The sequence below is a fragment of the Gopherus evgoodei genome, unplaced genomic scaffold, assembly GCF_007399415.2.
Source record: "Gopherus evgoodei ecotype Sinaloan lineage unplaced genomic scaffold, rGopEvg1_v1.p scaffold_37_arrow_ctg1, whole genome shotgun sequence".
In the NCBI taxonomy this organism is placed as follows: Eukaryota; Metazoa; Chordata; order Testudines; family Testudinidae; genus Gopherus; species Gopherus evgoodei.
In genome coordinates this window covers 1658308-1685059 of record NW_022060049.1, presented here as the reverse complement: position 1 = coordinate 1685059, position 26752 = coordinate 1658308, and the positions used below count along the sequence as shown (strand labels likewise).

Genomic DNA, 26752 nt, shown 5'->3' with positions numbered 1-26752 from the left:
ACCACAAATTCAATGAGTCAACAATGTGATGCTGTTGTGAAAAAGGCAAATGTCATTCTGGAGTATTGTATGTGAAACACACAGGAGCTAATTGTTCTGCTGCACCCAGCTCTGGGGAAACCTCAGCTGGAGCCCTGTGTCCAATTGTATGTGCTGCACCTTAAGAAAGATGTGAACAAATTGGAGAGTCCAGAAGAAAGCAACATAATTGATCGGGGATTAGAAAACCTGCCTCTGAGGAGAGGTTGGAAGAATTGCGCATATTTAGCCTAGGGAAGAGAAGGCTGGTGGGGCTGGAGGGCGGGGGACACACCTGATGACAGTTTATGGATCTGTAGCAGGTTGTTGCAATGAGGACAGGAATCAGTTGTTCTCCATGTTTCAGCCTTCAAGGAACTGGTGCAGTTTGCAGCAAGGGAGATTTAGGCTGGATATTAGTTAAGCTCTGGAACAGATGACTTAGAGAGTTGTGGAATCCATGTCATTGGAGGTTTTTAAGAACAGGGTGGACAAACACCTATTGGGATGCTAGGTATATATGCTCCTGTGAATCAGAGAGTGAAATCTGTGAATCAGAGTGTAAAAATCAGGGGGAAAGTACGAGACCCCTTGGGACAGGATTCTGGAGCTACAGAGATGAGGTGCAGGTGGCAGTTTTAACACAGATGGTTAGGGTGGGAGGAAAGCCCCTTCCTCCCACATATAGCTCAAAGACCCCTCTCTGCTGAGGCCCTGATCCATGGGATTCTGTCCATTGATATCGTTGGGCTCTGGATTAGGACTCAAGTCTGCCTGCATGTGATCCCAGCAGTTCAACAGAATGCGAGAGCTTCCGAGATAGAAACATACAGATTATTGGGGTTTTCCAAAGACCCCAGGTGAGATCAGGGTCCTCTTGTGCCAGGCCCTGTCCCAAAGAGCTTATAAATAGGCAAAGAATGGGAAAACTGAGGCACAGAAAGGGGAAGTGACTTGCCCAAGGTCACCCAGCAAGTCAGTGGCAGAGCCAGGAATAGATTCCAGGTCTCCCGAAGCCTGTGCTCTACCCCCCTCAATAGTGCCGCTTCCCCGGCTTTATTGAGGAATAGCCTGTTAAACTATCTGTTCTCCATATTTCTGAAGACATCACAATTCAAAGTACTTTCCAAAATAATGGCTAAAGATATTAATTGATAATACCAGAATCAGACATTCAAACAAACAATCCACAGATCAGTTATGGCTCTTGTATTAAAATGAAACCGTGTCTCTCTGCACTGGATATGACTGGTGTGTTTGTGTTTCTTATGTGGGTTGTGCTAGATAGATTGTGTCCTTGCTTGGAGGTGCTTGGGTTTTGTGAACCGAATGAGAGGTCAGTACATTAATGTCACTTAGTGACCCTTACATGGTATTTTACAGAATTGTTTTCTGTTTTGGAATAAATGAGTACATGCACTGTGATGGCTAAATATATGTTCTAATACCGATGGACAGAAGGAGTTGTGTATGTATGTCGATGGGCGGATAGACAGAAGGATGAGTATTTATGCTGATGAGTGAACAGATACAGGAGAATGTATTCCAATGGATGGAGGATGGATGGATGCATATGAACGCCGATGGATGGATGTGTATGGATGCTGATGGATGGACGTGAATGTATGTTGATAGGTGGTAGATGGAAAGGCTGAGTATGTACACGGATGGATGGATGGATAGAGAAGCATATAAACTGATGGACGGAAAGATCATAGAATCATAACAGATTAGGGTTGGAAGAGACCTCAAGAGGTCATCTAGTCTAACCCCCTGCTCAAAGCAGGACCAACCCCAACTAAATCATCCCAGCTAGGGATGTGTATGCAAATGGAGGATGGAAGTTGGATGGATGTGTATGTATGCTGAAGGATGGAAGATGTGTTGATGGACGTGTCTATATGCTGATGGATGAAAGTGTATATATGCCAATGGACGGACGAATAGATGTATGTGGATGCCGATGCATATGTATGCGTGCATAGAGAGCCTTCCTACCAGACAATCATCAACTCTCCCCACTCCTCTGTGGCAAATGTCCACACTGATCAAGGAAATTGTAAAGCTGAAATCAAAATGACACCTGTTTAACATTTTGTTATTGTTGCTTTAAGACCAGAAGATAACTGGGGAATTAAAGAGGATAAACACATCCCTTTCCCACAGGATAAACCAAGGTATGTTTGGTTCCTGTCTTGACTGCAGAACCAGTATTTCTAGGTCAATAGACAGCACAAGAGGCTGGAGCATCATCCCTCTCACACAGCCTCTAAGGAGCAGTTATGGAGTCCAGGGGCTTGCGCATTGACAATAAAGCATCTCAGCGATGGAGTGGGCCCGGGGCACAGCTAATGGGCATTCTCCATAACCTCCTGTGGGGAGAAGGGAGGTTCTGTGAGCACAAGGCCAGGAGAGTTATGCCCAGGTAGCCCCAGCATGTGGTGTAGTGGGTAGGGCCAGGGGCAAGTTTTCCATCAACACTTTTTTCTAACAGAAAATTGGGCTTTTGACTAAAGTCATTTTTGCAGAATGTGTCTGCCTCCTGCAAAGATTTCTGATTTTTCATTAAAAAAAAAAAAAAAACACTTTTTTGGCCAAAACTGAAGTTTGTTGTACATTTTTGGGTAGTTTTCAGCTGCAACATTTCAGCTGCTGAAAACCAAAAGTTGTAGATTTTCTGAAAAATTTGTGAAATTTTAGCAGATATGATTTCCCCCTCTCATCATTTTCATTGAAATTTTCCATGGAATGCCCTGCCCCCATTCTGTGGCCAGTGTTCATAGCTGGGGACTGTGGGGCTAGGAATCCTTGCAATTTGAATGACAGTAGTGCCTAGAAGCTCCAGCCATGGACCATGACCTAGCTGTGCTGGGCGCTGTACATTATTAGGTGCATTACAGTAGTGACTCAGACCCCAGGGTGGCCCAGGACCCCATTACGCTGGTTGCTGTACATTATGTATTAAGTAATGTCTGGGAGTCCCACTCATGACCCAGGACCCTGCTGTGCTAGGCACTGTACAAACGGAATACCAAGAGGGTCCCTGACCCAAAGAGCTGACACTCTAAGTAGATGGAAGTGATTGGGGGCGGGGCTCATACAGAAATCTCCTTGCTGTGCTGGGATCAGATGCCTCTTCCTTGTGTCTTCAGTGTCTAAGGAGGTGAAAGAAGCCCAGGTACAGCTAGGAAAGGCATTGGCAAAACAGAAGGCAGCGGAGGCAGGTAAGAACAGCTAAGGAGGTGTTTCCTGGCTCTCGCCCCTCCCGGCCACTGGGCTGCACCTTGGTAGGAGGGTCGAATCGGGGGCAGGTGGGTGCTTCCAGGATGGGGGTTGAGGGTCTCTAGGGCCAGGAGTCTTACCCCCTATCCCATCACCCTACAGCTGCAGAACCTGCCCCATCATAGCACATCCTCCCCGTGCAAACTGCCTCTCAGGTGCCATTTCCCAGCCACCCAGACTGGACAAGAGTCTGCTCCCCAGCTGGACGCTGAGGGTGGGCGCAGAGCACAGGCAGGGCTAGCAGAGGGTGGTGTAGCCCAGGCAGGCAGCAGGAGATGGGGGGGGATGTTTCCAGGGGCTCCTAAGGGCTCCACAAACCTGATGCGGGGCTTGGGCAGATGGCAACAATACCAGAGTTTAGTTCAGCCCCAAAAGACTAATCCTTAGCAAGCAGGGAAACTGAGGCACAGGGCAATTGAATTGATCCTCCCAGGATCAATGGCAGAGGTGGGAATAGGCCCCAGGTATCCTGCCCCACAGCTCCTTCTCCAGTCACTGCCCAGCTGTGCAGGAACATAGCACAATAGTCCTCTGTGAGGAATGGGTGAGATTCGCCATGCTCAGCACTGCTGGCCAAGGTAACTTCGCTTCTCACAGATCCTAAGCACCCGCCTCTGTACAGGGGTGGAGCCCTTCATCTGCCCCCATCCCTGCTCACCAGCTGCTCAGAGCCCCTGTCACGGGCCAGGCCCCTCTTGTGGATGAATTCGCTATGATGGGCCCTTCCCAATCCCCCACACGGAGGGATCTGGGCCGGTCTAAAGGACAGAGGCACTAGGTGGCAAGAGGAGGGGCGATAAGAGGGCTCAGGTGGAGGGGAGCTTGATTACCATGGGAGGGGATGGAGAACTGGCCCCCACTCACTGGGCCTGGCTGAGCAGGGATGTTTTTGTCTCATTTCCAGCCTCGACGACCAAGGCTCCAAGCTCCTGAGGAGCTCTAAGGGGGAGCAGCCTGCCTGAGTGCTGGACTGGGGACCATGCGCTGTGGGTCCCCCCTTCTCCACAGCCCACTCAGCCCTTGGCCTCTCTGCCAGATAGTGTTTGTGTGGCTTGCAGGGAGCTAAGCCAAGACCTTCCTGTGCATTCCCACCTAGCAGCCACCGGGTGGGTAACAACCCTTGGCTGGAACAAGCCCACATTAGCTTTGAAGTGGTCACCTGCTGTAGAAACGAAAGGCTCCAGTCCTCTCTCTTGGCATCACTGTCCAATAGAGACACAAAGAGCCTCCCACGTTCCGATCTGAGGTGTGAATCTAGCGTGGCTTCACTCGGATCTACCCTGGGTGGGTTGAAGCAGGCGTGCAGCTATCACCAGCGTGCGCGTTGGAACAAACTGATGCTCTCAGACAGGTTGGACAGACGGAGCGAGTAGAATTGGCCCCCTGTATATTTTTCTAATACCCAGGGGTGGGATTTTCAAGTGCCTACAGGTAACATTTTCAAAAGCACTTAAGTCACTTAAGAGTAGGCTGTTGAATAGTGGGTTTCTCAGTTCGCTGCCAATCCCAAAACCAGGGGTGGGGGGATAGTTTCAGGTTGAACCCAAAATGGAATTTTCCAGTTTCGTAGGTAATGCAAAAAGTTTTTATAAAATTGTGTTGGGCTCAGTTGGAAAATCACTTTTTTGAAAATTTCAGTGAATTGAAAGTAAAAAAAACCCTTATTTCATTTGATTTGTTTTTATTTCAAGCATGTTTTAATATTTTTGATTTTTTTCACATTAAATTAGAGAGACTTTCAAAGCAAAAACTAGTTTGGAACCAAAATGTCAAATTCTTTCCATTTCTTTTGGAGGCTTTTTTTTCCCAACTGAAACAATTCATAGACATCAACATGAATCTGAGGAATGTTTGTGGTGCCAAATCCACATTTTTCTCTGAAAAACTATTTTGAATGAAAAATTTCCTCCAGCTCTTCTTAGGAACCCAAGTCTCTGAAAATCAGCAAGTCCCCCTGACTTTCCAAGAGGCTTTGACTCCTAAGGGCCAGATTCTCAGAGGCTCCTAACTCCCAGGGATTCCAACGGGAGTGAGGTACCTAATTCCCTTTGAGGATCTGGGCCCGTAGCTCATGCTCGCGTTCCCATGCCAGCGCTCAGTCAACAAAAGCTCCCTGCTAGCCCAGCTGCTTCCAGGCCTCACCGTGCATTTCACCCCCCAACCGGGACTCATCTATTGCACATCTGCTTTGCTGCATCTCTGCGGAGGTAATGGGAATTCTCAGCAGTGTGGCTGATGAGATCTGCTCCCTTTATAACCTCTCTTCACCAACCCCTCATTTAACTGCTGGCCAACCAGTCATTGGGGAAAAAATCCTCATTAAAGAGAAAAGATTTTCCTTGGGAAATGTGGCTCATTTCATTCCTTGGTGGCTCATACATTTACTTAGATTGGATGATGTCTCGGGAAGGGTCCCTAGACTAGAGTGAAGGCATGGAGCACCTGAACTACAATTCCCAGGAGACATCGTGGTACCTAGTGCAGAGTCTACTCCCCAAATTCCCAGTCTGTGTCTCCACTCCATTCCCCACATCCTGTCCTGGGGCAGCAGTGGAAGGTTGAACCACTCCCCTAGCTCTGCGCAGTTTGTCTCTTGGATCTGGGCTTCATTAATTGGGCCCATCTCTGGTGAGAACTTTATCAACATTTCCTGGAGTCTCCCTGTTCACGGTAGCCCCTCCAGACCCCCAACACAACTCCACCTTCCTAACAACCCATTGCAAATCAGTTATCAATGGCTCATGACTTCAGCCAGGCTAGATGCAGTGGCAATAAAAAAGCCACGTATTTCCTAGCAAAAGTCTTGCCTCCTTAACAGAATCACCAGCCCCAAAACTTGAAAAATTACGAGTCCAGCCCCTGCAAAATCAGGAGATTGGCTGAAAAGTCATAACAAAAAAAAATCATGTGCATTGGATTCTGTTTCTTTACTTTCTGGATTCTGAGCCTTGCCGGGTCACATTTTCCAGCTTTTCTGTGGGAGGGCAGAAACAAGCTTTTTTTAAAAAAAGATGAAAGCCAAGATTGTCCTGTAATCCCATGATTCCTGGGGCTGGTACTTTAATATCAAACAGCACGAGACTTGTGACAAAATTGTAACACTGGGAGTGCTTTGGATCCAGAATTGTGGCTTGGGCCCAACTCCAGTGGAAACAAGTCCTAAGGGCATTCCTTGGCTATTTCCTAGAGACTCTTCTGCTGCTGGACACCCTCCTGAATCCCCACCCTGCCACCTCCCTGACGCTACGCACCATACTCTTCTGAACAGTCAGCCCCAGGACCTGGGCCAATCCAGTCCCATTAGCATTTAGTATTATTTCTTAGGTGTATTACAAAGATGGGCACTACATTAGCCTTTTTCCAGTCATCCGGGACCTGCCTCGATCACCGTGAATTTTCAAAGATAATGGCCAGTGGCTCTGCTATCACATCTGCCAACTGAAGCAACAGGGCAGGAAAGAAAACCACTGCAGATGCGTGGGTGTGGGTAGGGAGTTTCTCTTCAGCCCAGGTAGAGAAATGACCCAAGCAAATGGTGGGAATTTCAAAACATCAGCTGGGGGAAAAGATGGGGTGAGATGGGAAATCGGATCCTCCAGGGCTGTTCGGGTCAGAATCTGTATCTCCATGGCAAACTGGCCCAGTGTGGTCTTGATCGTTTATTAGGTGTATCATGGTAGGACCCCACTGGCAGCTCATTCCAACCCCCTGTTGATGGATGAACCTTGTCTCCTTTCATCCTCCAATGGGGGGAGGAGCTGGAGAAACTGCCACTGCACCCCCAGGTGCTGGCACAGGCTAGAGGGTGCCAGAGGGGAGGCCTGGCCTGGCTGGTGGGACGAGCCTACAGCAGCTGCTCACACAATGCAGGTGCCAGCGCAGGACCAGGGCCCCAAATGCTGAGGGCCAGCAGCAGCCAGGGTGGTGGGACCCTGGCGCAGCTGTAGGCACAGGAGGATGGAGGAGGTGGGGGTTGGGGCTAAGGCCAGACCTTAGAGGGGGAGCAAGGAGGCAGGTGTTCTGTCCCAGATCTAAGTGGGGAGTAGGATGACCAGATAGCAAGTGTAAAAAATTGGGACACTTTTTTTTTGGGGGGGGGGCCGAGGCAGGGAAATAATTGTCTATATAAGACAAAGTCTCTAATATTGGGACCTTTGGTCACCCTGAGCCCAGGGCTCCTTAACACAGCTCAGCTGACTCAAGTCCCACCAACTCTGCACTTAAACTGCAGGGCAGACTCACCCCAAGTGGCCACTGACTCTCCCGGTTGGCTTTATAACCATCCCCACCCCTGCTGCGGAAGATAGTTGGGGGGCACACAGGAAACTGCCCCACATCGAGGCACCACAAGCCCCTGCTCTCTGCCGCGGACCCCTCGGTGCCCTCCCCACCTCCGGCCGCTGCAGGCTGCCATCCCCAGCCAAACACCCTCGCTGGCTCACGCCTCCTGGCGGGCAGCAGCGCAGGCGGGCTGGCTGTGTGGGGGTGGCGTGGCGGGGGCTGGGTTGCTATTTAGCCCGCTGGCATGCGCAGCACCCAGTCCTGAACGGAGCCCGTGCACCGCAGGGAGCCATCCGTATGGTGAGTGGGGAGCGGAGCTATGCGGTCTGCGGGGCGGGGCAGTGCTGGGCCCCTCTCCAGCCACCTGGAGCCAGGAGGTGGCGACTCCAACAGTGGTGCTGCACCGCCCCTTTGGGGCAGGCTTCTCCCCCAGCTCACAGCCGCGCCTGCTCACTGTGTTTCCCAGGATGGCGGGAGCCTGGGACGGCGCTCTCTGGCTCTCTGCACTGTGCATGGGGCCCCGACTGTAAGAGCCAGAGGGACCTGCCGGGGGGCAAGGTGGGGAGTCCCAGGGGTGCTTACCTGGGGCGGTTCCCGGGAAGCATCTTGCAGGTCCCTCTGGCTCCTAGGGTCGGGTCGGGTCCGGTCGGGTGGGGTAGGGGGAGCAGAGGGCTCTCTGCCTGCTGCCAGCACTTGCAAGCCCCACCCCTACAGCTCTGATTGGGCAGGAGGGAACCGGTGCAGCATGCAGAGACGCCCTTTGTCTCTGTGCCTAGGGGCCGCCAGCAGGGCAGGCTCCTGCTGGCAGGCGGGCGCGCCACCGTGAGCTGCCCCAGGAAGCACCCCCACACCAGTCCCGGTACTTTGGCAGTGACTCATGGTGAGCGGTCCCTGATATTGGGACAAAGGGTGTCCCGAGCAATGTGCGATCAGGACGTGAGACAAATGTGTTAAAATTGGGACTGTTCCGATAATATCGGGACATCTGGTCACCCTAGTGGGGAGCAGGGGCTAGTGGTTAGAGCAGGGGATGGGAGTCAGTGGGCTCGGTGGGTACAGTTCCCTGTGGGAGTGAGGTTAGACTCCAGCCTGAGGGCTGGGCCCTGGTGCTCGCTCAGTGCCTGCCCCAACCCCACACTTGATGGGGACCCTATAGCTGGCTTGGGGGGACTCCTGGGGCTCCCTCTGGCACACGGACCAGTGAGGCAGAACGAGGGAGTAGGGGCAGTGGGACACGGGGAACTGTGTAGATTCTGGGGCATGGCTGGGTGACCCAGCACTGCACCAGGAGGAGGCAGCCGCAGGCCAGAGCAGAGCTGCCCTCAGGCCCTGTTTCCAACAGTGAAAGGAGCAGCCACTACCCGACCCTCCTTGGGGGGAGGCCAGCGCTGGCTAGGTGACTCAGAGCCAGGATGCCTGGAACCTGCAGCAGGATCTGAGCAGGAAGCTGAGAAGATCTCAGGGCCCCCCAGGCCCTCAGCCATACACTCTGCCCTGTCCCCTCCCTTCCCTCACCTGAGACCTCGGCCAGCCTTTGGCATCGCACTTTATTGGCCCAGGCACATGCCCAGCAGGCCAGTAGCTGGGGGCAGGGCCAGCAGGGAAAATACCCACCCCCTCACACCCCTCTTTACCGCCCTGGGAGATCACTCCTGGTAAATGAGGTCACCACTTTTACCTGGGGTCACTCCTGCCAGCGCTTGCCCCAGCACAGCCCTGCTGGCGGGCAAGAGGGAAGGGACCTCTAGGGCCCGTGGGATGCAGGAGGTGAGGCTTGGCTCAGGGCTTGATCAGAGCCAAGGGGGATGGAGCTGGGTGTCCCAGATGGAGTTGGGGCTCCAGGTGCTCAGGGGGTGGCTCTGATACCCATGGAAAGGCACGGGGGAGGTGTCTGCCATTGGGCAGGGGCATTTGATCCAAGCCCAACAGAGCAGCGAGCCCAGACTGCATCTTGCGGGGCTGTAGGTGCAGCCCGGCTCTGCCCCACTGCTGACCAGCACCCTGGACGTGCCTCCTATGCAGTCCTGACACCACCCCCAGTTACTGAGGTGTCCATGGTAGCCCCTCTCCAGGTGATGGCCCCAGCTGGCTGCAACTCCTCCTATGGCCCCTCCCACCTTCTGGAGACCAGGTCCCCAAGGGGGACGGGGCTGAGAGGCCAGGGTGCCAGGCTGTGGTGGGAGGGTTGCAGGGAGCCAGGGCTGGGTGAAGGGGCATGATATGGGGGCAGAAGGGGGGGTTCTCTTTAACCTTTTGCAGACTGGACAGACACAGCCTGGGGCTCAGCGGCTGGATTACATTCCCCCCAAAGCCAGATGCTGATAGCAGCCTCTGTGCGACCCCCACTGCTCACAACTGTGAGAGGGGCTGTTATTTAGGTCCCAAGCAGGGTAGATAGGAATGGCTGAGGCTGGTAGATAACAGAGCCTGACTCTCTCCCTCTCCCCTGCCCCAAGGGCAGGGTGGCCACAGGGCACAGAGGGTGGCAGCCCTAGGACCCTGTGCCACAGGGAGGGAGCCTGGCCTGCCCCCTGGCCTAACAGCCAAGCAGCCTAGGGGTCCCTTTCCCTCTACTCAAGAACCAACACTACTGCCAGGAGTATGGAAGGAAGGTGCCTTGTTGAGAAGAGCAGGTGGAGCTGGAGGCAGCGAGCTGTGGGGGGCAGAGTCTCTGGGGGGGGGGGCTGCTTCTAGGCCTCCACAGGGGCTGCCTGGTCGAGGGCTTGGACGTCATCCAGGAAGCCCTTGGGGGTCAGGATGTGACTGGAACCTGTGGAGGAGAGACCTGTTGGCAGCGGTGGGCACAGTGGGGTGGGCATGAGGCTGGCATCACTATGTCCCCCATCCTTGCAGCTGGACCCTGCTCTAGTGTGGGGGGAGAAGGGCTGTCTCCTGCCACCCAACCCCCATGTCCTGGCACGGCATCCCTTGTGCTGCTGTACCCTGCACATCCAGGCAAGAATCCATGCACTGACAGCGTTCCTCACCCTTGGATCTCAGAGAGGTGTGTGCAGAGGGTAAGCCATATCCCTATGGGTGTTATTGGGGGTGTCTGACTGGAAGCCCCCCACACATGGTCCCTGGGCAAGGAGGGGCCTGGGGAGCCAGGGGCCAGGAGATCAGGTGGCTAGATACAGGCCATATGGGGCAAGCACATCTCTTCCCAGTCCCCCGGGTGCGTGAGGACAGGGTGGCATGGTTGCCCTGTGGGTGCTGCGCCCTCCCAGGGGGTCCTGACTGTCCCTGACCCGGGCATTCCAGCTGCCTCTCTCCCCAGGACTCGCCCCACTCACCGATCACCACCTCCCACTTGCCCTCGGTGGCCTGGGTCACTTCGTAGGCACAGCGCATCTCAGACATGGACACCCCACCCAGCACGTAGATGATGAGGCGCGGGCCTGTCCGGTACTCAGCCGCTGGCTTGTTCTTGTGCCAATGCCCGAAGCGGGCGCTGTGGGGAGAGAAGGGCTATGTGGATACCAAGGGCTCACTAAGGGACTGCCAGGCAGAGGGGTGGGCACTGCCCAGAGTGGGGGCTGGGGGGAGATAGGGGCACTGTTAATACCAGGGGCTCGCTGAGGGAATGCCAGGCGGAGGGGTGGGCACTGCCCAAAGTGGGCGCTGGGGGGAGAGAGAGGTAGTGTGGATACCAGGGGCTCGCTGAGGGAATGCCAGGCGGAAGGGTGGGCACTGCATGAAGCAGGCACTAGGGGAGAGAGGGGCAGTGTGGATCCCAAGGGCTTGTTGAGGGAATGCCAGATGGAAGAGCAGGGCCTGGAGGAGGCTGGGGGGGCAGGCCCTACCCAAGGCAGTGGGACAGGAGCCCCAAAGCAGGCAAGAGGGAGTAGGGGAGGGTGGCACCTGCCTTGGGCTGGGGGTGCTGTCTACAGCCCGGCCAGTCCCTTCCCTCCATCCTGGGCCCTGGTGTGTTGAGGGACTGCTGGGGGGCGGGAGACATGGTGAGAGGGGTCCAGGGCTCCAGGGTCTTAGGCACCCCCTCCCCTGTAGAGGACAGGGTCCTGGTCATGCATTCCCAGGCACAGATGCTCCTACACCCTGGGGGGGGGATGTCAGGGCTCTGCCCCCCACAGCCCAGCCAGGCTCAGCCTTACCTGACAACAGCCTGGGAGCTGGTGGCAGGGACCGGGTCCGACACGAAGGGCCACAGCTTCTTGTCCAATTTGTCCTCAATGGTGTCCTGGGGGCGGTGGGGAACAGGTCAGCAGGGGCCCAGCAGCAGACACTTCAGACCTGAGGGCCAGGCTGGGCCCCACTGGACAGCTCCTCACTGAATGATTGATAGTCCCTGAAGGGAGCAGCCTGGGGCCCCCTTTCAAGAGTGGGAGCCAGCAAAGAGCATGCTGACCCCTCCCGTGATACCCCCCCATCTCCACCCATCCCCATCAGCTGCTCAGTGGCCTGCTGTGAACTCCCCACTCATCCACTGTTTTGAGGAGGGCAGAGACCTCCTGCAGCTGGATCCAGGGCCCCGCACTTGGGGGGGGGGGGGGGAGGCAGGGAACTTCCCTCAGTGCCCCCTCCCTGCTGCGGGCAGATCCAGGCCCTGCCTCTTGCCCCAGGAGGTGTGTTCCAGTCACGCAGGGGGCCCAGGCTATGATACATCCGAATGCCACATAATAGGGGCTTTTATGTTAATCCGCTGCGTTGACTTGTACAGGGAAGCTTAAGGCCTGCCGAGCTGTGGCTGGCGTAGAGGGGGGGTCCTGATTGGATTAGGCAGGGGATTGAGGCTACCGCAACTGCCTGCCCCAAAATCCCACCGTAGGAACCATCACAGCGCTGGAGCCCCTTGCCTGTGATCTGCTGGGAGGGGGACGTGGGGGCAGGGTGTGTGTCATCCTGGAGGAGCCCCAAGCCAGTAGGTTGAAGGCAACCAAGTTTTCCTTCTCCCTCCCTCCCTCCCTCCCTCCCGCCACCTCGAGAAGCGCCCCACAGGTTAGGACAATGAGGGGCTCAGGCCCCAGCAAGGTTAGGGGGGAAGAAGTGACCATGTCACCTCTCACAGGCTAAGCAGGTTTGGGCCCACGCAGTGCTTGGATGGGAGACCTCTAAGGAAAAGCCTCGGGGGGGTGCTGGTGAGTCAGCAGAGGGTGCTCAATGACCCCGGTGTGGCGCTAGGGGGCGCTATACTGCAGGGAGTGGGCAGAGGTGCTCAGCAGGGGGCGCTCTCCCCTGGCAGTCAGTGCTGGCCCCAGTGCGGCACTAGGGGGTGCTGTACTGCAGGGAAAGGGGGGGCTCTGCAGGGGGCGCTCTCCCTTGCCAGTCAGTGCTGGCCCCAGTGCAGCGCTAGGGGGCGCTGTACAGCAGAGAGTGGGGAGGCTCTGCAAGGAGCGCTCTCCCTGGACAGTCAGTGACCAGTACTGTGCAGCAGGAGTTCGTCCTTCAGATGAATGTCACACAGCTGCTCCTCACTGGAGGTTAGGCCAAGGACCTTGGTGGCCATTGGTGATGACCCTGGTGCTCCAGTCAAATTGATGCCAGCGATGACAGTGTGCTGCCTAGATCCCCTGCACTTCCAGCCCCACACACTGAACACCTGCCCTAGACTCCCGGGCAGTGCTGCTGTGTGGCTGTTAACAGCTGCCTGCCACTTCTCAGGAAGAATTCAGCCCCGGTGAGGGACCCCTGTATAAACTGTCCGTGCCCCACCCCAGAGGTGGCAGCATCTCAGCATTGAGCAAGACAACTCCTCTGCACTCGTGCCTATGATTTAAGGCCCCAAAGGATAGCAGCAGGAGAGAACTCTGATAAGTCCCTCTCACGGCTAGAGCCCTCTAAGGATACGTGGATGTGTGATTCGCTAGCTGTCTTTTACCTGTATCCACATCCTCACCCTCAGGTAGGGTGACCAGGTGCCCTGATTTTATAGGGACTGTCCCAATTTTTGGGTCTCTCTCTTATATAGGCTCCTATCACCCCCCATCCCCATCTCAGTTTTTCACATTTGCTGTCTGGTCACCCTACCCTCAGCAGCAAGCCTTCACAAGGGCTAGCAAGGGTGGGGGGAAGGGGACTTGCAGGGAAGAGGCAGTGCGAGGATGGGGACTATGGGTAAGGGGCAGTATGAGAGCAGGGTCTCGAGGGGAAGGGGCAGCGTGGTGGGGGTTGGGGGAAGGGGTGTCTGATCACGTGCTGCTCCTGGGGGGTCATGAGCAGCAACGACACATGGCAGCAGCTGAGCATGTTGCATCACAGTGGGGTGGAGGGGTGGGGCGCTGGGGCCCTGCCCTCCCCAATCCCAAATCCTGCTGCCCAGGAGCTGGTGAGGACGCTAGTGCTGCTCGAGCTGCTGGACAGGAAGCAGCGTGGTGAGGCGAGTGGGTGCCGGACAGCCCCGACTCTGACCTGTTGCCCAGCCACTGGCCTGAGCATGCTGTGCCCCCGGGCTGCCTCAGCTGGATGCCACAGGCCAGGCGCTGCTAGGGACTAGAGCCCTGCACGGTTGTATCCACAGCCAATCCACTATCTGCAGAAACAGATTGCAGGACTCTACACATGCTGACCCCCAAACCGACCCCTACCCCATGGGCCCGGCCTGCCAGGTGTGACCCCCACCCCCAAGGCCAGGAAGCAGACGGCCAGGTACCTCCATGACGTCCTTGAGCCTGGGAGTCCAGCGGGAAAGCTGGTAGGTGGACTCCAGCCGCACCTTCCTCTCGGGTCGCAGCTGCCCGCTCTGGAGGAGGAAGGAAGAGGGGGTGAGAGGCAGCAGGCAGGGAGTGCGGGGTGGAAACGAGGGCAGACAGGGAGAGCGCGGCCTACCTGAGTCGCTCCAGCCGGGCTGGCAGGGGAGAGGCAGAGAAAAGAACAGAATGGATCACTGAGCAAGAAGAGAGAGAGGAGAAGGGAGAGAGACTGATAGGAGACACAGAGGCCGCCTCCTTCCCTTCATCACAGGACACTCAGGCTGGCCTGGGCCACCCCGTGCAGTAGTCACCAGCTCCAGCCCCCTGGTGATCTGAGGAGCAGAAGAGGTCACCCCAGATGAGGAGTATCTGGGGGGCTCACCCCCATATGAGGAGGGTGTCACCACTGTACAGGGGCGGAGGCCACCTCTGTGTTGGGAGTAGGTCACTGCCATAGGGGGCACCCCCACGATGGCCTGGGCTCCCCTGTGCAGCACAGATCTGCCCCCTGGCATGGGTACAGCTGCTGGCCCCTGGCCCTAGTCCCTTACACCAGGCGTGAGGGAGGTGCCCAGGAGCTGCATGTTGTGGATGATGTTGCTCTGCTGCTGGATGTTGGCGTGCTGGATCAGCTTGGTGAGGTTCTCCTCGCCCACACCTGCATGGGGAGAGACAGGTCAGCACTAGCACCTCTAGGATGCACCCACAGCCCAGGCACATTCAGTGTGTAGCCCCAGGAGTCCTAGTTCCCCAATCAAATCCTGAGATCCTGCTCTTCCCACCCCTCTCAGAGCTGGGGGTAGAACCCAGGAGTCCTGGCTCCCAGAACCATCCGCTCTAGCCCACTGGATCCCACGTAGTTAATGATTGAATTTAGGTCCTTGCGGCTCCTCCCTCCACAGGTTCTCTTGGGCGCTGGGGACAGGGGTCTCTCTAGCTCCCCCTGGCAGTGCAGTGGCAGCCCCCCTCCCCCTGATCTGGGCTCCCCCTCCTGCGGCCAGTCCGGTGCAGTGTCAGAGCCGAGGCCTGGCTCTTTAAGGCTGTGAGGACTTGAGCTGGAGGGAGGGCAAACCTGGAAACCATTTACTGCTGCTCAGTGCAGAGGGGGAGGCCTGGCAATTCCACACGCCCCCTGGCCAGGAAACTGGGCAGCCAGAGGAGCCACATGAGGGCACCTGGCCTGGGCAATGGGCGCAGAGGCAGTGCCTGAGCAGGGTTACAGGAAGGGCCCCGGAGCAGGGCCCTGCCCCACTGAGCCAGCATGGGACAGGAACCGATGGGGGAAGAGGGACTGTGCCAATGTCAGGGTCAGGGAGGTGCCCCAGGCCCTGGTGAACTGGGGGAAGGGGCTGGATGCAGCAAGAAGCAGGGAGCTGGTCCAGGGAGGACACAAGGGGTGGGCAGAGAACTGGTCGCAGGGGGCTCAGAGGCAGAACATGGCGTCTGAACATCCTGCAGAAAGGGAGGGATGTTCCCCCTCCCTGCAGGGAATGGGCTGGAGGGCCAGTCCGGGTGTGTGTTTCCACCTCCCCCTCTCTGCAGAGAACAGGCCGGGGGGGGCTGCTCGTGGCTTGTGTCTTCTTCCCCCCTCCCTGCAGAGAATAGGCTGCGGGGAGCATGGAGGGCAGACACTGCTGGAAAGGCAACAGCGGGGAGCAAAGGCTGCCAGGTCCAACCCCAGGGGGCAGTGCAGAGTGTGGGCGCGGCACACTGGTTGGCTCACAGGCACCGAGAGGTGGGCAGAGGGGACAGGGCCGTAGAGCCTGGATGGACACAGGCCCCGGGAAGCGGTTGGCTGGGAGGCGCCCTGCATGGCTGGGGGGCTTGTCTGAGCAGTGCTATCCCCCCCCCGCCCTACAGGCCTGGGACCTGCCTCCAGGGGTGCCTCCTGCAGGAGCAGGCCCCCCAGTGCTGTCCCCTGCAGGCCTGTGGCATTACCGTTCTTCAGGAAGATGTAGAGCAGGATGATGCGGATCTTGTCGTAGGCCTGCACGCTAGGGTCCAGCAGGACGGGCACGATGATCTTCATGGGGTCCTTGATCTTCTCCCCGTCCACGTCCGTCCCCATGGCCAGGTCCTGGGGGGTAAGGGGGCACACACACAAGGCCCAGGTCAGGCCACTCCGCTTCCTCCCGCTCTCGCAGCAGGATGGGAGACGCGATGGCTCCACAACCCACAGCTCGCCTACCCTCTGTGCCAGGGCCCCCTCCTCCCTGGAGTCGGCTCCCCCTATGGTAAGCAATGGGCCCCCAGGGAGTAACACAAGCCCCATGTCTCCTTTCTGCACCCCCTGTGCTGCATGTGGGGGCTGACCCTGGCTCCAGCGAGCCTGCAGGTCTGAGACCCCTCTCTCTGGGCTGAGTCCATAAGCCAGACTCTGCCTCTCAGCCAGGCTCTGCCCACAGACCCACCTGCTCCACGCTGCACAGCTTCTCCACCGTCCCTTTGAAGTGCCGCATGCAGTGCTCAGCCAGGTTCAGGTGTGTGGAGTACTGCGGGGAGAGACCGGGGCATGGGGGAGTTTACTGCATCACCAGCTGGTCCAGAGCACCTGCACCCCCAAGGAGGGCACCTCGGCCACAGGGGCCGCCCCAACCGGCTGTATAAGGAGAGTATATAGGGATTGTTTTGCCCAGCACTGATGTGCAGCCACCTCTGGGGTGGAGCAGGGCAGCTGGAGGGGAGGATCAAGAGGAGGGAGCAGCTTCCAAACCAGCCCACGGCTTCTCTGTTAGTCACCATGAGGTTGGGGGCTTGGAGATCAGCCAGTGTCGGGATACCTGTGCCAGTGGCCAGGAGCTTTCTGTTGGCACATGGCCCAGTGGCACCAGGAGTGGCTCCAATGGGCTGGTTTGGAAGCCTACCAAGGCCCTCTCCTGAGAGCTGCAGCAGCAAGGCATGGGCGTTACCCAAGTGTTGCCATTGCTGGGGCTAACGGGGCAGCTCTGGGCACTGATGGGCAGGCTGCTGCCCATGGTGCCACACAGCACCTGGAGGGGAAATGGCTCTGCCTGACGGGACAGGTCAGCAGCTCTCATCAGGCAGTAAGGCAGTCCCATCACTGGGGCAGGGCTCCTGCCTAGCCCTGGACAAAGCTCCCCAGTGTGCCCTGCCCCCCAGAGAGTCCCTACTGTCCCTCACCAGCCCCAAAGAGCACCTTGCCCCATCAGCCCCACTGAATGCCCTGCCCCCCACCCACTAACAGCCCCAGCCCCGTTACCTTGTTCAGCTCTTTCTGGTACTGGGGCATCTTCTTCAGGATCTGGGAGAGGTCCTTGATGTTGGCCTGAAGGGAGGCGGTGGTGAGATCCTGGCCCCCCGCGAGTGCATGGAGCCCCCTGCAGGGCAGAAGCCTCACCCAGGGACAGGCGCAGCAGCCCAGCCATGTGTGCCAGAGCCAGGGCGGGTCACTCAGGCCATGTGTGGCTGCGGCTTGCATTAGACCTGCTCTTCCCAGGCCAGCTGGAACTAGCTGGCAGCCTCCCAACCCGAGTGCCCCCCGGGGTATAAAGCAGCAGCAGGCCAGGGAGATGCCAGCGTTGGCTCCCTGCACAGCCCTGATCCTGCTGTCTGATCCCACCCCATGGGCCTCTGCCCTCCCCCACCAACGGGAGCTCCAGAGCTCTGGCTGGGGGGCAGGGGGCTCCACATACACCTCCTAGCCCTTCACAGGCAAATCCTGGGAGCAATGGGACAGCCCCAAGCCCCCGTCAACCCCTCCTAGAGTAGTAGGGCAGCCTCCTCTCCCCATCAGTGGCTGTGGGATGGGCCCCCCCACGTCTCTGGGCTGGATTCCCCAATCGCTCCCCCACAGTCCCTGCCGCACCTTGTCCGTGGTCAGCCTCTTGCTCTCACAGAAAGTGCGCAGCAGCTCCGTCACCTTCCTGCAGCAGGGAGAGGGGTCAGGCCGGAGCCAGGTACAGCCTTGGAGGTAGGGGGTGCCCTGTCCTATGTGATGGGACAGAGCCCCCGCCCCACAGGCACCAGGGTTCTCTGCCTTGAGAGCCTCAGACAGGGAGGGTGGGGGTTTCTTCCCAAGTTACCCCAAGGCAGAGAGTTCAGTGCACCCGAGGGCTCCTGGCGTCCTGCTGGGGGGGGGGGGGGGGGTGGTCTGGGGCAGCAGCAGGCCCAGCAGCAAGTCAGTGAGGGACTCACTCAAGGGGGCTGTGAGGTGCATGGGGAGATCCTGGGATCAGGGGAAGCCAGTGTCCAGGGGGATCCCTGAGAGGAGATGCAGACAGTGGTTCTAGAAGGGAGCTCTCAGGGGTCCTTTAGGGAGAGGGGCTGGGTCCAGGGGGTCTTAGCACTGACAGAGGAGCATGTCTGAGGGACCGGCCCCAGCACTGGGTGGGAGGGGGATTCCTGGCAGTGAGCAGGAGAGGGGTGTGTTGCGGGGGGGTGTCCCTGCACTGGGTGGGAGAGGAGTGTATCCAAGGGGGCGTGGGGTTCCAGCACTGGGTGGGAAGGGAAGGGAAGGGGTGTGTCTGAGGGGGCCCCAGGGTAGGGAGGGGTGTGTGTGAAGGGGAGGACGTGGGAAGTCCTGGCACTGGAAGAGGGGATGGGTGTGTCAACGGAGTGGAGGGTCCTGGCACTGGGTGGGGGAGGTGCGTCCAAGGGGGAAGGGAGGTAGCGGGTCCCGGCACTAGACAGGGCACAGAGTGTTGGTTGGGGGAAGGAGGTGGGTTCTAGCCCTGGGTGGGGAATGGAGGGGTGTGTACAGGGGAGTGGGCAGGGCACAGAGGGGCACATCAGGGGGCGGAGCTGAGAGCGCTCACTTGGAGACATCAGCAATGTGCATGTGGCGCAGCTGCACCCAGAGTTCATCGTCTTCGTCCAGCAGTGCCACTTTCTCCCGCGAGTCGCTGATGCCCGTCGTCTCGTACCTGCGAGGGTGGAGAGATGGGGTCAGTCTGCAGCACCCCTCCCCCGAGTGTGGGGGCTGCAGAGCAGTGCAGGTGCCTCGGTCCCACCTCCCCTAGCCCGCCTGAGGAGGAGTGCGGGGCGCCCCCTGCTGGCAGCCAGGCCCTACTTGTAGGTGTCGTTCTCGATGCTGAGCAGGTCGTAGGCCATGGCCTGGAAGGTGAGCTCATGCAGCAGTGGGGACACCAGGTCGAAGCTCCGGTCCACAATCAGCAGCTGAGACCGGGCTTTGTCGGGGCCCTGTGGCAAAGGAGAGAGAGACCCATCACCCCCTGCTCCGACAGAGGGGTCCTGGCCTGGCTCACACAGCACAATCCAATGGGCCCTGGTGGCCTGAAACTTCACCACCCGGCCTCTCTGAGCCCAGCCCCCAAACCCAGGGGGAAGCCAAGAGACACCCCTCAAGCTCGCTGGGATGTGCCCTGGGGTCCCGCCCTAACCGGCAGGGAGAGCTCCCCACCCAGCTGCGCTGCAACGTGCCCTTCAGGGACGGGCCACCTACTCGTGCAAACAGCAATGCCCTCCTCCCCCAAGCATGCTCTCTGCTCATGCCTCTCCACCAACTGGAGCATGCCCCTTGCAAGGCAGCCCCCCAACTGCCCCCTGCCCCATATGCTGCGGAGGTGGAGGGAGAAGGGTGTGATACACACTACACCAGAAGACCCTGGCTAGTCTATCGTTAACTAACACCAAAGACTCTTTGATACAAGGTCCCAGAGCGAGACAATGGGACGTTATCCCAATGCCCTACCTTGCATCTGAGCTGCGACCCCATGTGAGGCTCCAGCTCCCCACTCCCAGCCTGGGTGGCCTCCCAGCATCCAGTTGGACAGAGACCACTCAAACGGTCAGCATCTCAGACCCACACCATTGGGGGGGGGGGGGCGGCCCTGGCCCAGCGCCCACTCCCTGCCTGATCAGCAGGCACTGCCCTCTTTGGGCAGCAGGTGGCGCTATGAGACCAACCCTGCACTCGCATGGCAGACGGCTCTGAAACCAGCTCCAGCAGCCCCAGTGGAACCCAAGCCCACCCAGGAGCACCTCGGCAAGGGGCTGTGCCTGCGTCTGCTCTTCGCTGGGTAGCACAGACAGTCAGGGGAGAGGGGGCGGGGACGTACAGCCCCTGACGCATCCCTAACTGTCCCACCTCAGTACCTGGCCCGATTTTCAGCCAGAGCAGAAAGTTGGACCAGCCACCACCCACTTGCCTGGCAGGTCTCCACAGCCTCTGGGTAAATGCGCTGAGGCTGACAAGGGAGCACCTCTCCTGGGGGAGTATTTGGCACCCATCACTGTAGCATCAGGGCACCTCACTATCACTGCTGCATCCCGCCTCCCCCCCCCCCATGCATGTAGGGCTGGGCAGCGCTGTCACCCCATTGCAGAGGGGGATGGAGGCCCAGAGAGGCTGAGTGACACCCAAGGTCACACAGGGAGTTTGTGGCAGAGCAGGGACATGAACCCAGGGCTCACAGCTCCCAGGCTGGCACCCAACCCCTTGGGCCATCCTTCCTTTCCAGCTCTACCAGCCTGGGTGGGTTGCTATGCCCAGTCCCTCCTCTCCCCCCCACCCCGGACTCTGCTCACACTTTTGCCAGTTGGACTTTGCTGGAGGGATCCCTGAGTGCAGATGGGGGCTGGTGTAACCACCGGGTCACCCCACCCTGCCCAGAGCAGAGGGGTGGTTAGTGCACTGGTGGGTGCCACAGCACTGCCTGGTCCAGCTACCCCTCAGGTCTGGCAGCTGGGAAACATCAAGGCAAGAGGGCCCAGACAAGGCCCCAGGGCGCTGTCACCAGGGGCTGGGTGGCTTTGGAGACCTGACTGCTAGAGGCCATGCTACAAGAGACCCTGGGGTTCTGTGCCAGCTGGCAAGGCGGGGGCACACTGGACTGGCCAGCCGGGATTGTGCTGCATGGAGCAGGGCCTTGAGTCAGCGCTCCTGGCCTTGTGATGGGGTGCTGTCTGGATTCTATTGAAGGCGGCTAGGCAGTCAGGACTCCTGGCTCCTATTCCTGCCTCTGCCACCTACTTCTGGCATGCTGCTCCATGCCTCAGTTTCCCCCAGGTAACATGGGCATAGTGCTTACACCTGAGACATGGAGGCTTGGCAAGAGCCTCAGGAATATCCCTGGGGGGGACTCATAGGAGTAACAGCAGCAGGGTGGGCACGGAGCAGGACTTCGCCCTCCCAAGTGCCACTCTCAGCTCCTGAGAATAGCACAGATCAGATGGGGGCTGCAGGCTGGAACCAGCTCTGCTGCAGCAAGTAGCTCCGGTGGTTAACAAGAATGCTGTCACTCTCTTCCCCGTGTAGATGGTTTGGGCAGACAGGCTCCCCTCTGGAAGCAGGTCGGTGCTGCCAGCTGTGAGTTACAGAGCATCTGTGCCATGGCAGCCAGCTATCCCAGATGGGGCCCCCTTGCCCGAGACCAGTATCATTATCCCCATTTTACAGATGGGGAAACCGAGGCACAAAAAGTGTAGATAAATCTCTGTATAAATCTTCACATAACTTTCATATGATTTTGTATTATGCCTCTTCGTATAACCCTGCATTAAGCTATTTTCATACAACTTTGTATCAGGTCTTTTGATATAGGAACTTTGTATCAGATCCCTATGTAGAAAAGCTTATAGAAAACTTTGTTAAGCCTTGGTATAATGTTATAGCCCCTAAGGATAGTTAAAGCGGAAGAAAAATTTCTTTTTGCTATTAAAATAAGATCTTCTCTTCCACTCCCTTAATCAATTGCCCTGTTGAATGAACGAGGGGTGAATGAGCAAGGTGTGGAGGGCAGCACCTCCATAGGGCTGCAACCCTTGGAGAGGGGATGGAAGCCAGACCCAAGGACAATAAAACCTGTCAAGTGGGCTCCTTAAAGGAGAGCAGACATATTGATGGCCTTGGGGGTTAGAAGCCAGCACCTTCTTTTGGAAACACCCTCTTTGCAGCATTGAGACAACACCCAGAAGAAAGCAGGACAAAGGACCAAGGGACACAGACATAGGGTATGGCTACACTTGAAATTTCAAAGCACTGCTGTGGGAGCGCTGCCGCGGCAACGCTTTGAAGTGTGAGTGTGGTCGGAGCGCCAGCGCTGGGAGAGAGCTCTCCCAGTGCTGCACGTAAACCACATCCTCTACGGGTGTAACTTGCAGCGCTGGGAGCCGCGCTCCCAGCGCTGCGGCACTGATTACACTGAGGCTTTACAGCGCTGTACCTTGTAGAGCTCAGGGGGGTGTTTCTTCACACCCCTGAGCGCGAAAGTTGCAATGCTGTAAAGTGCCAGTGTAGCCAAGGCCACAGATTTTGAATCTTGTACAGATTTGCATAAGAGGGAAGCTGCTATAAAGGTGAGGTGTCTTGCAGAGGACCCTGGGTCTCCTCTTGTCAACATGGGAGCATCGATCCAGACTGGCAGAAGCCCGGCTCCACCCCCTCCCCCATCTAACTCACCTGGCCAGTGCAGTTAGGGGGAGCAACTAATTGGTAACAACAACAAGACAGAGTATGTGTGTGTAAGTGTAACAGACAGACAGAGATCATATGCATATGATCAGTGTTAATTAATACATGTATTGCTAATAAACGTGGCGTTTTGCCTTATTCCCCCTGAAAAGATCCTGTACAGTACTTTAAGTACAACGAAAGGGGAGGTGACATGCCCAAGATCACCTGGCTGGGAATAGAACCCAAGTCTCTCGTCGCAGTCCAGGGCTCTATCCACTAGGCCACACTGCCTCGGTGGATGGGAAAGACGCTCATGAATCCACAGGGTCGGTGCCAGGCCCCTAGCTGGGGAAGTCTCTGGGAGGAAGCCCTTTGCTGTGCCAGACCCCAATAGGTCTCTCTCTTCCTCCAGGACAGGCCGCATGGCCTCCCCATCTCCTGAGACTGAACTGCGGGGCTTCACCCTATGAGCCCTGCCCAGCGAGTCCAGTTGAGACAGACCCTGGTACAGACCCATCCACTCTGCAGGGACCAATGCCCCTCAGCCCGGGTGACAGGACCACTCACCCAGTGTTGTCAGAACAGTTGAGTTCCTTAGGCACCTGGACCCCAGCCCTGGCAGCCCAGCCCACTGAAGGTTAAAGCAAGAGGCTGTTCTGGTCAGCCCAGAGCACGGCCAAGCTGCAGCGAAACCTGTTTTCAGGCTCCGGGTCTCTCGCTCAGGGCCTGTCTACATGTAAACCATTGCAGCTGCGCTGCTTCAGTGATACCGCCTTTCTCACGCCCCCGAGCGACGCAGTTACACCGACCCAATTGCCTCGTGTAGACCAGGCCTCGGTCTGACCTTAGTCAGTTCTCAGGCGAGAGCTCCCAGCTTCCCTCACTTATCCCCCAGCTCAAACCTTCCCAACTCTGTGTTCTCGAGCTGGGGGCCCTGCTCCGATTCCCTGCTGGGAGCGTCCAGCCAGGAGCCGTTGGAGCCGGCACGGTCTTTCTGGCTCCCAGGCTGATCTGGGTCTGATTCTCTTCATTTCACCAAGACAGGGAAGTGACACTCCTCCCCCGCCTCCCCCTCCCCCCCATGATTATTACCTTCCCTGAGAGTCCTTCCATCCCAGCCCCCTGCCTGAGAAGCCATGAAGCATATAGGAGAAACTGAGGCACACATCAGCTTCATAAAATATATCACAAACATTCCCAGTTGGTCACAGGTACACAGTCTCCCAGCAGCTCGGCAAAGGCTGGAAGCAAGAGCAGAAGGGAGAGATCTGGGAAGGCCTTGGATTTTACATCACTTTGCTTCTCCTAGAGGGACAGGAGCCACTGGGTTTCCTGGGCAAGAATACAGGGCAGGGTGGGTTTGCAGCTCCCCTCTGCTGGGGGTGGGACGGGGACGGCAAAAGCTGGGGGAAGCCCACAGGCCAGGGCTGACTTGTGGCTAAGGCTCGGGAGAGGTGGGTTCTATTCCTGCTCTGACAGACTCCCTGCATGTCTTAGGTTCCCCATCTGTAACACAGGCCACCCTGCCTCCCCTGGGAGGCTGAATTCACTAGTGAGGTTCCGATACCATGGGGATGGATGTAGGAGCACACAGACAGGAGTGTCCAGGTGTGGAAGAGGCTCTGTGTGCGACGCTTAGTTTTGTGACCCAACTGCGCTGTTTAGAAACAGAGAGAAATTGTGCTGGGCACACACTTCCCCAGTCGGTGCCTCAGTTTCCCCTTCTGTACAGAGGGGAAAAGGACATTGGCTTTTGTAGGGCACTTTGAGATCTGCCCATGGCCAGCGTTAGAGAAGGGCCGAGGCCATTAGTCCCCACACAGGGAATACTATTGTTCTGCCAACCCCTCAGGATCTCCAAGGAGGTTCTAGATCGCCACCCTGTTCCCCTCGCTAGGAACTCCAAGGAGGTCTAGACCCCACCCCTTCCCCCACCAGGTTCGAAATCACTCCATCTTCCTTCTACTTCTCATGTGGTCCCCCCTCCCCACTCCAGCTCTGTTCCATGGCGAGGGCGTGGCCGGCACAACTCACTCACCTCTCCCATGCTCGGGTTGTCTGCCTTGAATGCGTTGAGTTTGGCCAGCACAGCATGCGCCAGGTGGAAGTTATCTTCATGATCCCTGCAGCAAAGACAATCCTGTTGGTCAGAAACAGCTCCTCCCGCAGGGGTACATGCACTTTCTGTAGGTGGTGACCAGGTACCCGTCTCTCTTTGGGCACAACACTTCCTGTAGAGGATGGCCAGGTACTTCCCCATGGCACACTCACTTCCTATAGGGTTGGCTGGGTACCCTTGCCCTCGGGCACATTCACTTCCTATAGGGGTGGCTGGGTACCCCTGCCCTCAGGCACACTCACTTCCTGTAGCGGATGGCTGGATACTCCTTCAGGGTTTCACACAATGTGGCAATCTGCTCTGCCAGCATCTCCAGCTGCTTGTTCTTGTCCAAGGAGCGGTAGTGGCTGAAGCAGTTGTGGAAGCTCTGTGGCCTGTCCAGGGAATATACCTGGGGGATGGGGGGCAGAGATCAGACCCTGGTGCCTCGCATTCCCCACATACTCAAGCTAACTTCCCCCTGTAATCTCCAGCCCCTGGGCTGCAAGGGAGGGACCATGGGCAGCGGAAAGGAGTCTTCACTCTAGATATGCTCCTCCTGGCCTGACTGCCCCCGAACGATGGCACAGCTCTGACCCTGCTCCCCATGGTGTTAGCCCTGCCAGGCATGCCATCTCCCGTCAGAATTCCCTCTCACTTGCTTAGTGGCCAAGACTGGGTTGGTGCCAACTGCTGGCAACCAGGCCAGCTGTGCTCCATATTGCGCTCCTAAGATGTGCTGTTGGACCAGGCCAGCCAGGCAGAGCTGTAGCAAGCCCCTAGTGAGGGAGAGGTCCCTTTGCCAGAGCCACTCCTGTTGTGGTAGAGAGACAGCAGCCCAGAGATTCATGCACCAGCCTGAGACAAAGACTCCCCAGGTTCAGGTCCTTACTTGGCTACAGACTCCCCGGTGCCCTCAGGGGTGTGTCTCTGCCCTGGAGAAGTCAATGTTGGGGGAGGGGGCTTGGCCATGCTTCTAGTCTGGGGAAAGCCCCAGTGTAGCCACGGGCAAACTCGGCATCAACGTGCGCCTGCCGCTGTCGCTTATTTCACTGGCCAAACAGAACGAGCCATTGGGGCAAATGTGCTTGGACACCAATAAAACAATATCGGCGCATGAAGGGTTTGCTGGCGCATCAGGACAGGTGAACCAGTAAAGCCTCCTGACGGACACTCAGCTTATACCAGCCAGAGTTTCTCTTGGCACAGCTGGCACCGGTACCCCAGGCAAAATAAGCCACAGTGGCGAAAGGACTGCTTTGCCAGCATACCGGCATCTACCTAGGGGCTCTGTCACCACAGCAGCATCAGTTACAGGGGGGATTTTTTTCTCTCATGTCCCTGTAACAAACCCATATCAACAAAGCTTTTATGTGTAGACCAGGCTCATGACTCTGTGCCTCGGTTTCCCCAATACATTTGGGGCTGACAACACAGCCCTCCCCTCACGGGCGTGAGGGGGGGAATCCACTGATGACACAAGGAGGGGATGGGGTAGTTGGGCAAAGGGCAGGCGTGTGGAGTATCAGGCTGTCTTGCAGGCCTAGTATAAACCATCAGTAAGAGCTGGTAAAGACAGGGAGGCAGGGACCTCCTTGCCCAGACATCTAAGCCAGTGATTCCACTTCTCACAGGGTGTAAGCAGCTGACTAGTCCCTGTTTCCTTGTGCTGGCATCAAACCCAGGGCCCTAGAGGGGAAAAGTTCCCCCTGAGCCACATGGAACACTAAGGGTGGGATGTCGTACTTCGCTGCCTGCCCGCCCCCCAGCCCCATTCCCTCCAAGCCCGGCCACACCTCACCTGGCTCTCGTAGGGCAGGAAGGCCACGTTGATCTCCTTGAGGGTTTTGATGGCCTTGGTGATCCGTGACTTGCTCAGCTCGTTGAAAAGAGGCTCAGGACAGGCTGCAAGGCAAAGGCAGTGGGTTGGGGTGACAGGCACAGGGCTCAAGACCCCCAGCACAGCGCCAGCCCCCACAGACAGGGCCAGGATGGGCACAGCAGGGGAGTAGTGCTGCACACCTGTGGGGAACCTGGGCAAGCCAGCAGGGC

At 57.5% G+C, this 26752-nt stretch overlaps 1 protein-coding gene across 2 annotated transcripts in view; it reads right to left on the bottom strand.

Annotated features, from left to right (window-relative positions):
- Positions 1 to 10181: 10181 nt before the first annotated feature.
- Positions 10182 to 26752, bottom strand: part of STXBP2 (syntaxin binding protein 2) — a 44618-nt gene continuing 28047 nt past the window's right edge. Inside the window, exons 6-19 of one of the 2 annotated variants that reach the window (XM_030545387.1) lie at positions 26502 to 26605; positions 24964 to 25112; positions 24641 to 24725; positions 19258 to 19388; positions 19004 to 19111; positions 18055 to 18112; positions 17449 to 17514; positions 16640 to 16720; positions 16167 to 16305; positions 14780 to 14886; positions 14189 to 14278; positions 11694 to 11779; positions 10875 to 11032; positions 10182 to 10351 (exon numbers count right to left, since the gene is read on the bottom strand). In XM_030545387.1, coding sequence (XP_030401247.1) covers positions 10272 to 10351; positions 10875 to 11032; positions 11694 to 11779; positions 14189 to 14278; positions 14780 to 14886; positions 16167 to 16305; positions 16640 to 16720; positions 17449 to 17514; positions 18055 to 18112; positions 19004 to 19111; positions 19258 to 19388; positions 24641 to 24725; positions 24964 to 25112; positions 26502 to 26605 — 1442 coding nt within the window. In that variant the 3' untranslated portion in view covers positions 10182 to 10271. The remainder of the gene's footprint in view (positions 10352 to 10874; positions 11033 to 11693; positions 11780 to 14188; positions 14279 to 14779; positions 14887 to 16166; positions 16306 to 16639; positions 16721 to 17448; positions 17515 to 18054; positions 18113 to 19003; positions 19112 to 19257; positions 19389 to 24640; positions 24726 to 24963; positions 25113 to 26501; positions 26606 to 26752) is intronic. The other variant, XM_030545389.1, reaches the window with a different exon arrangement.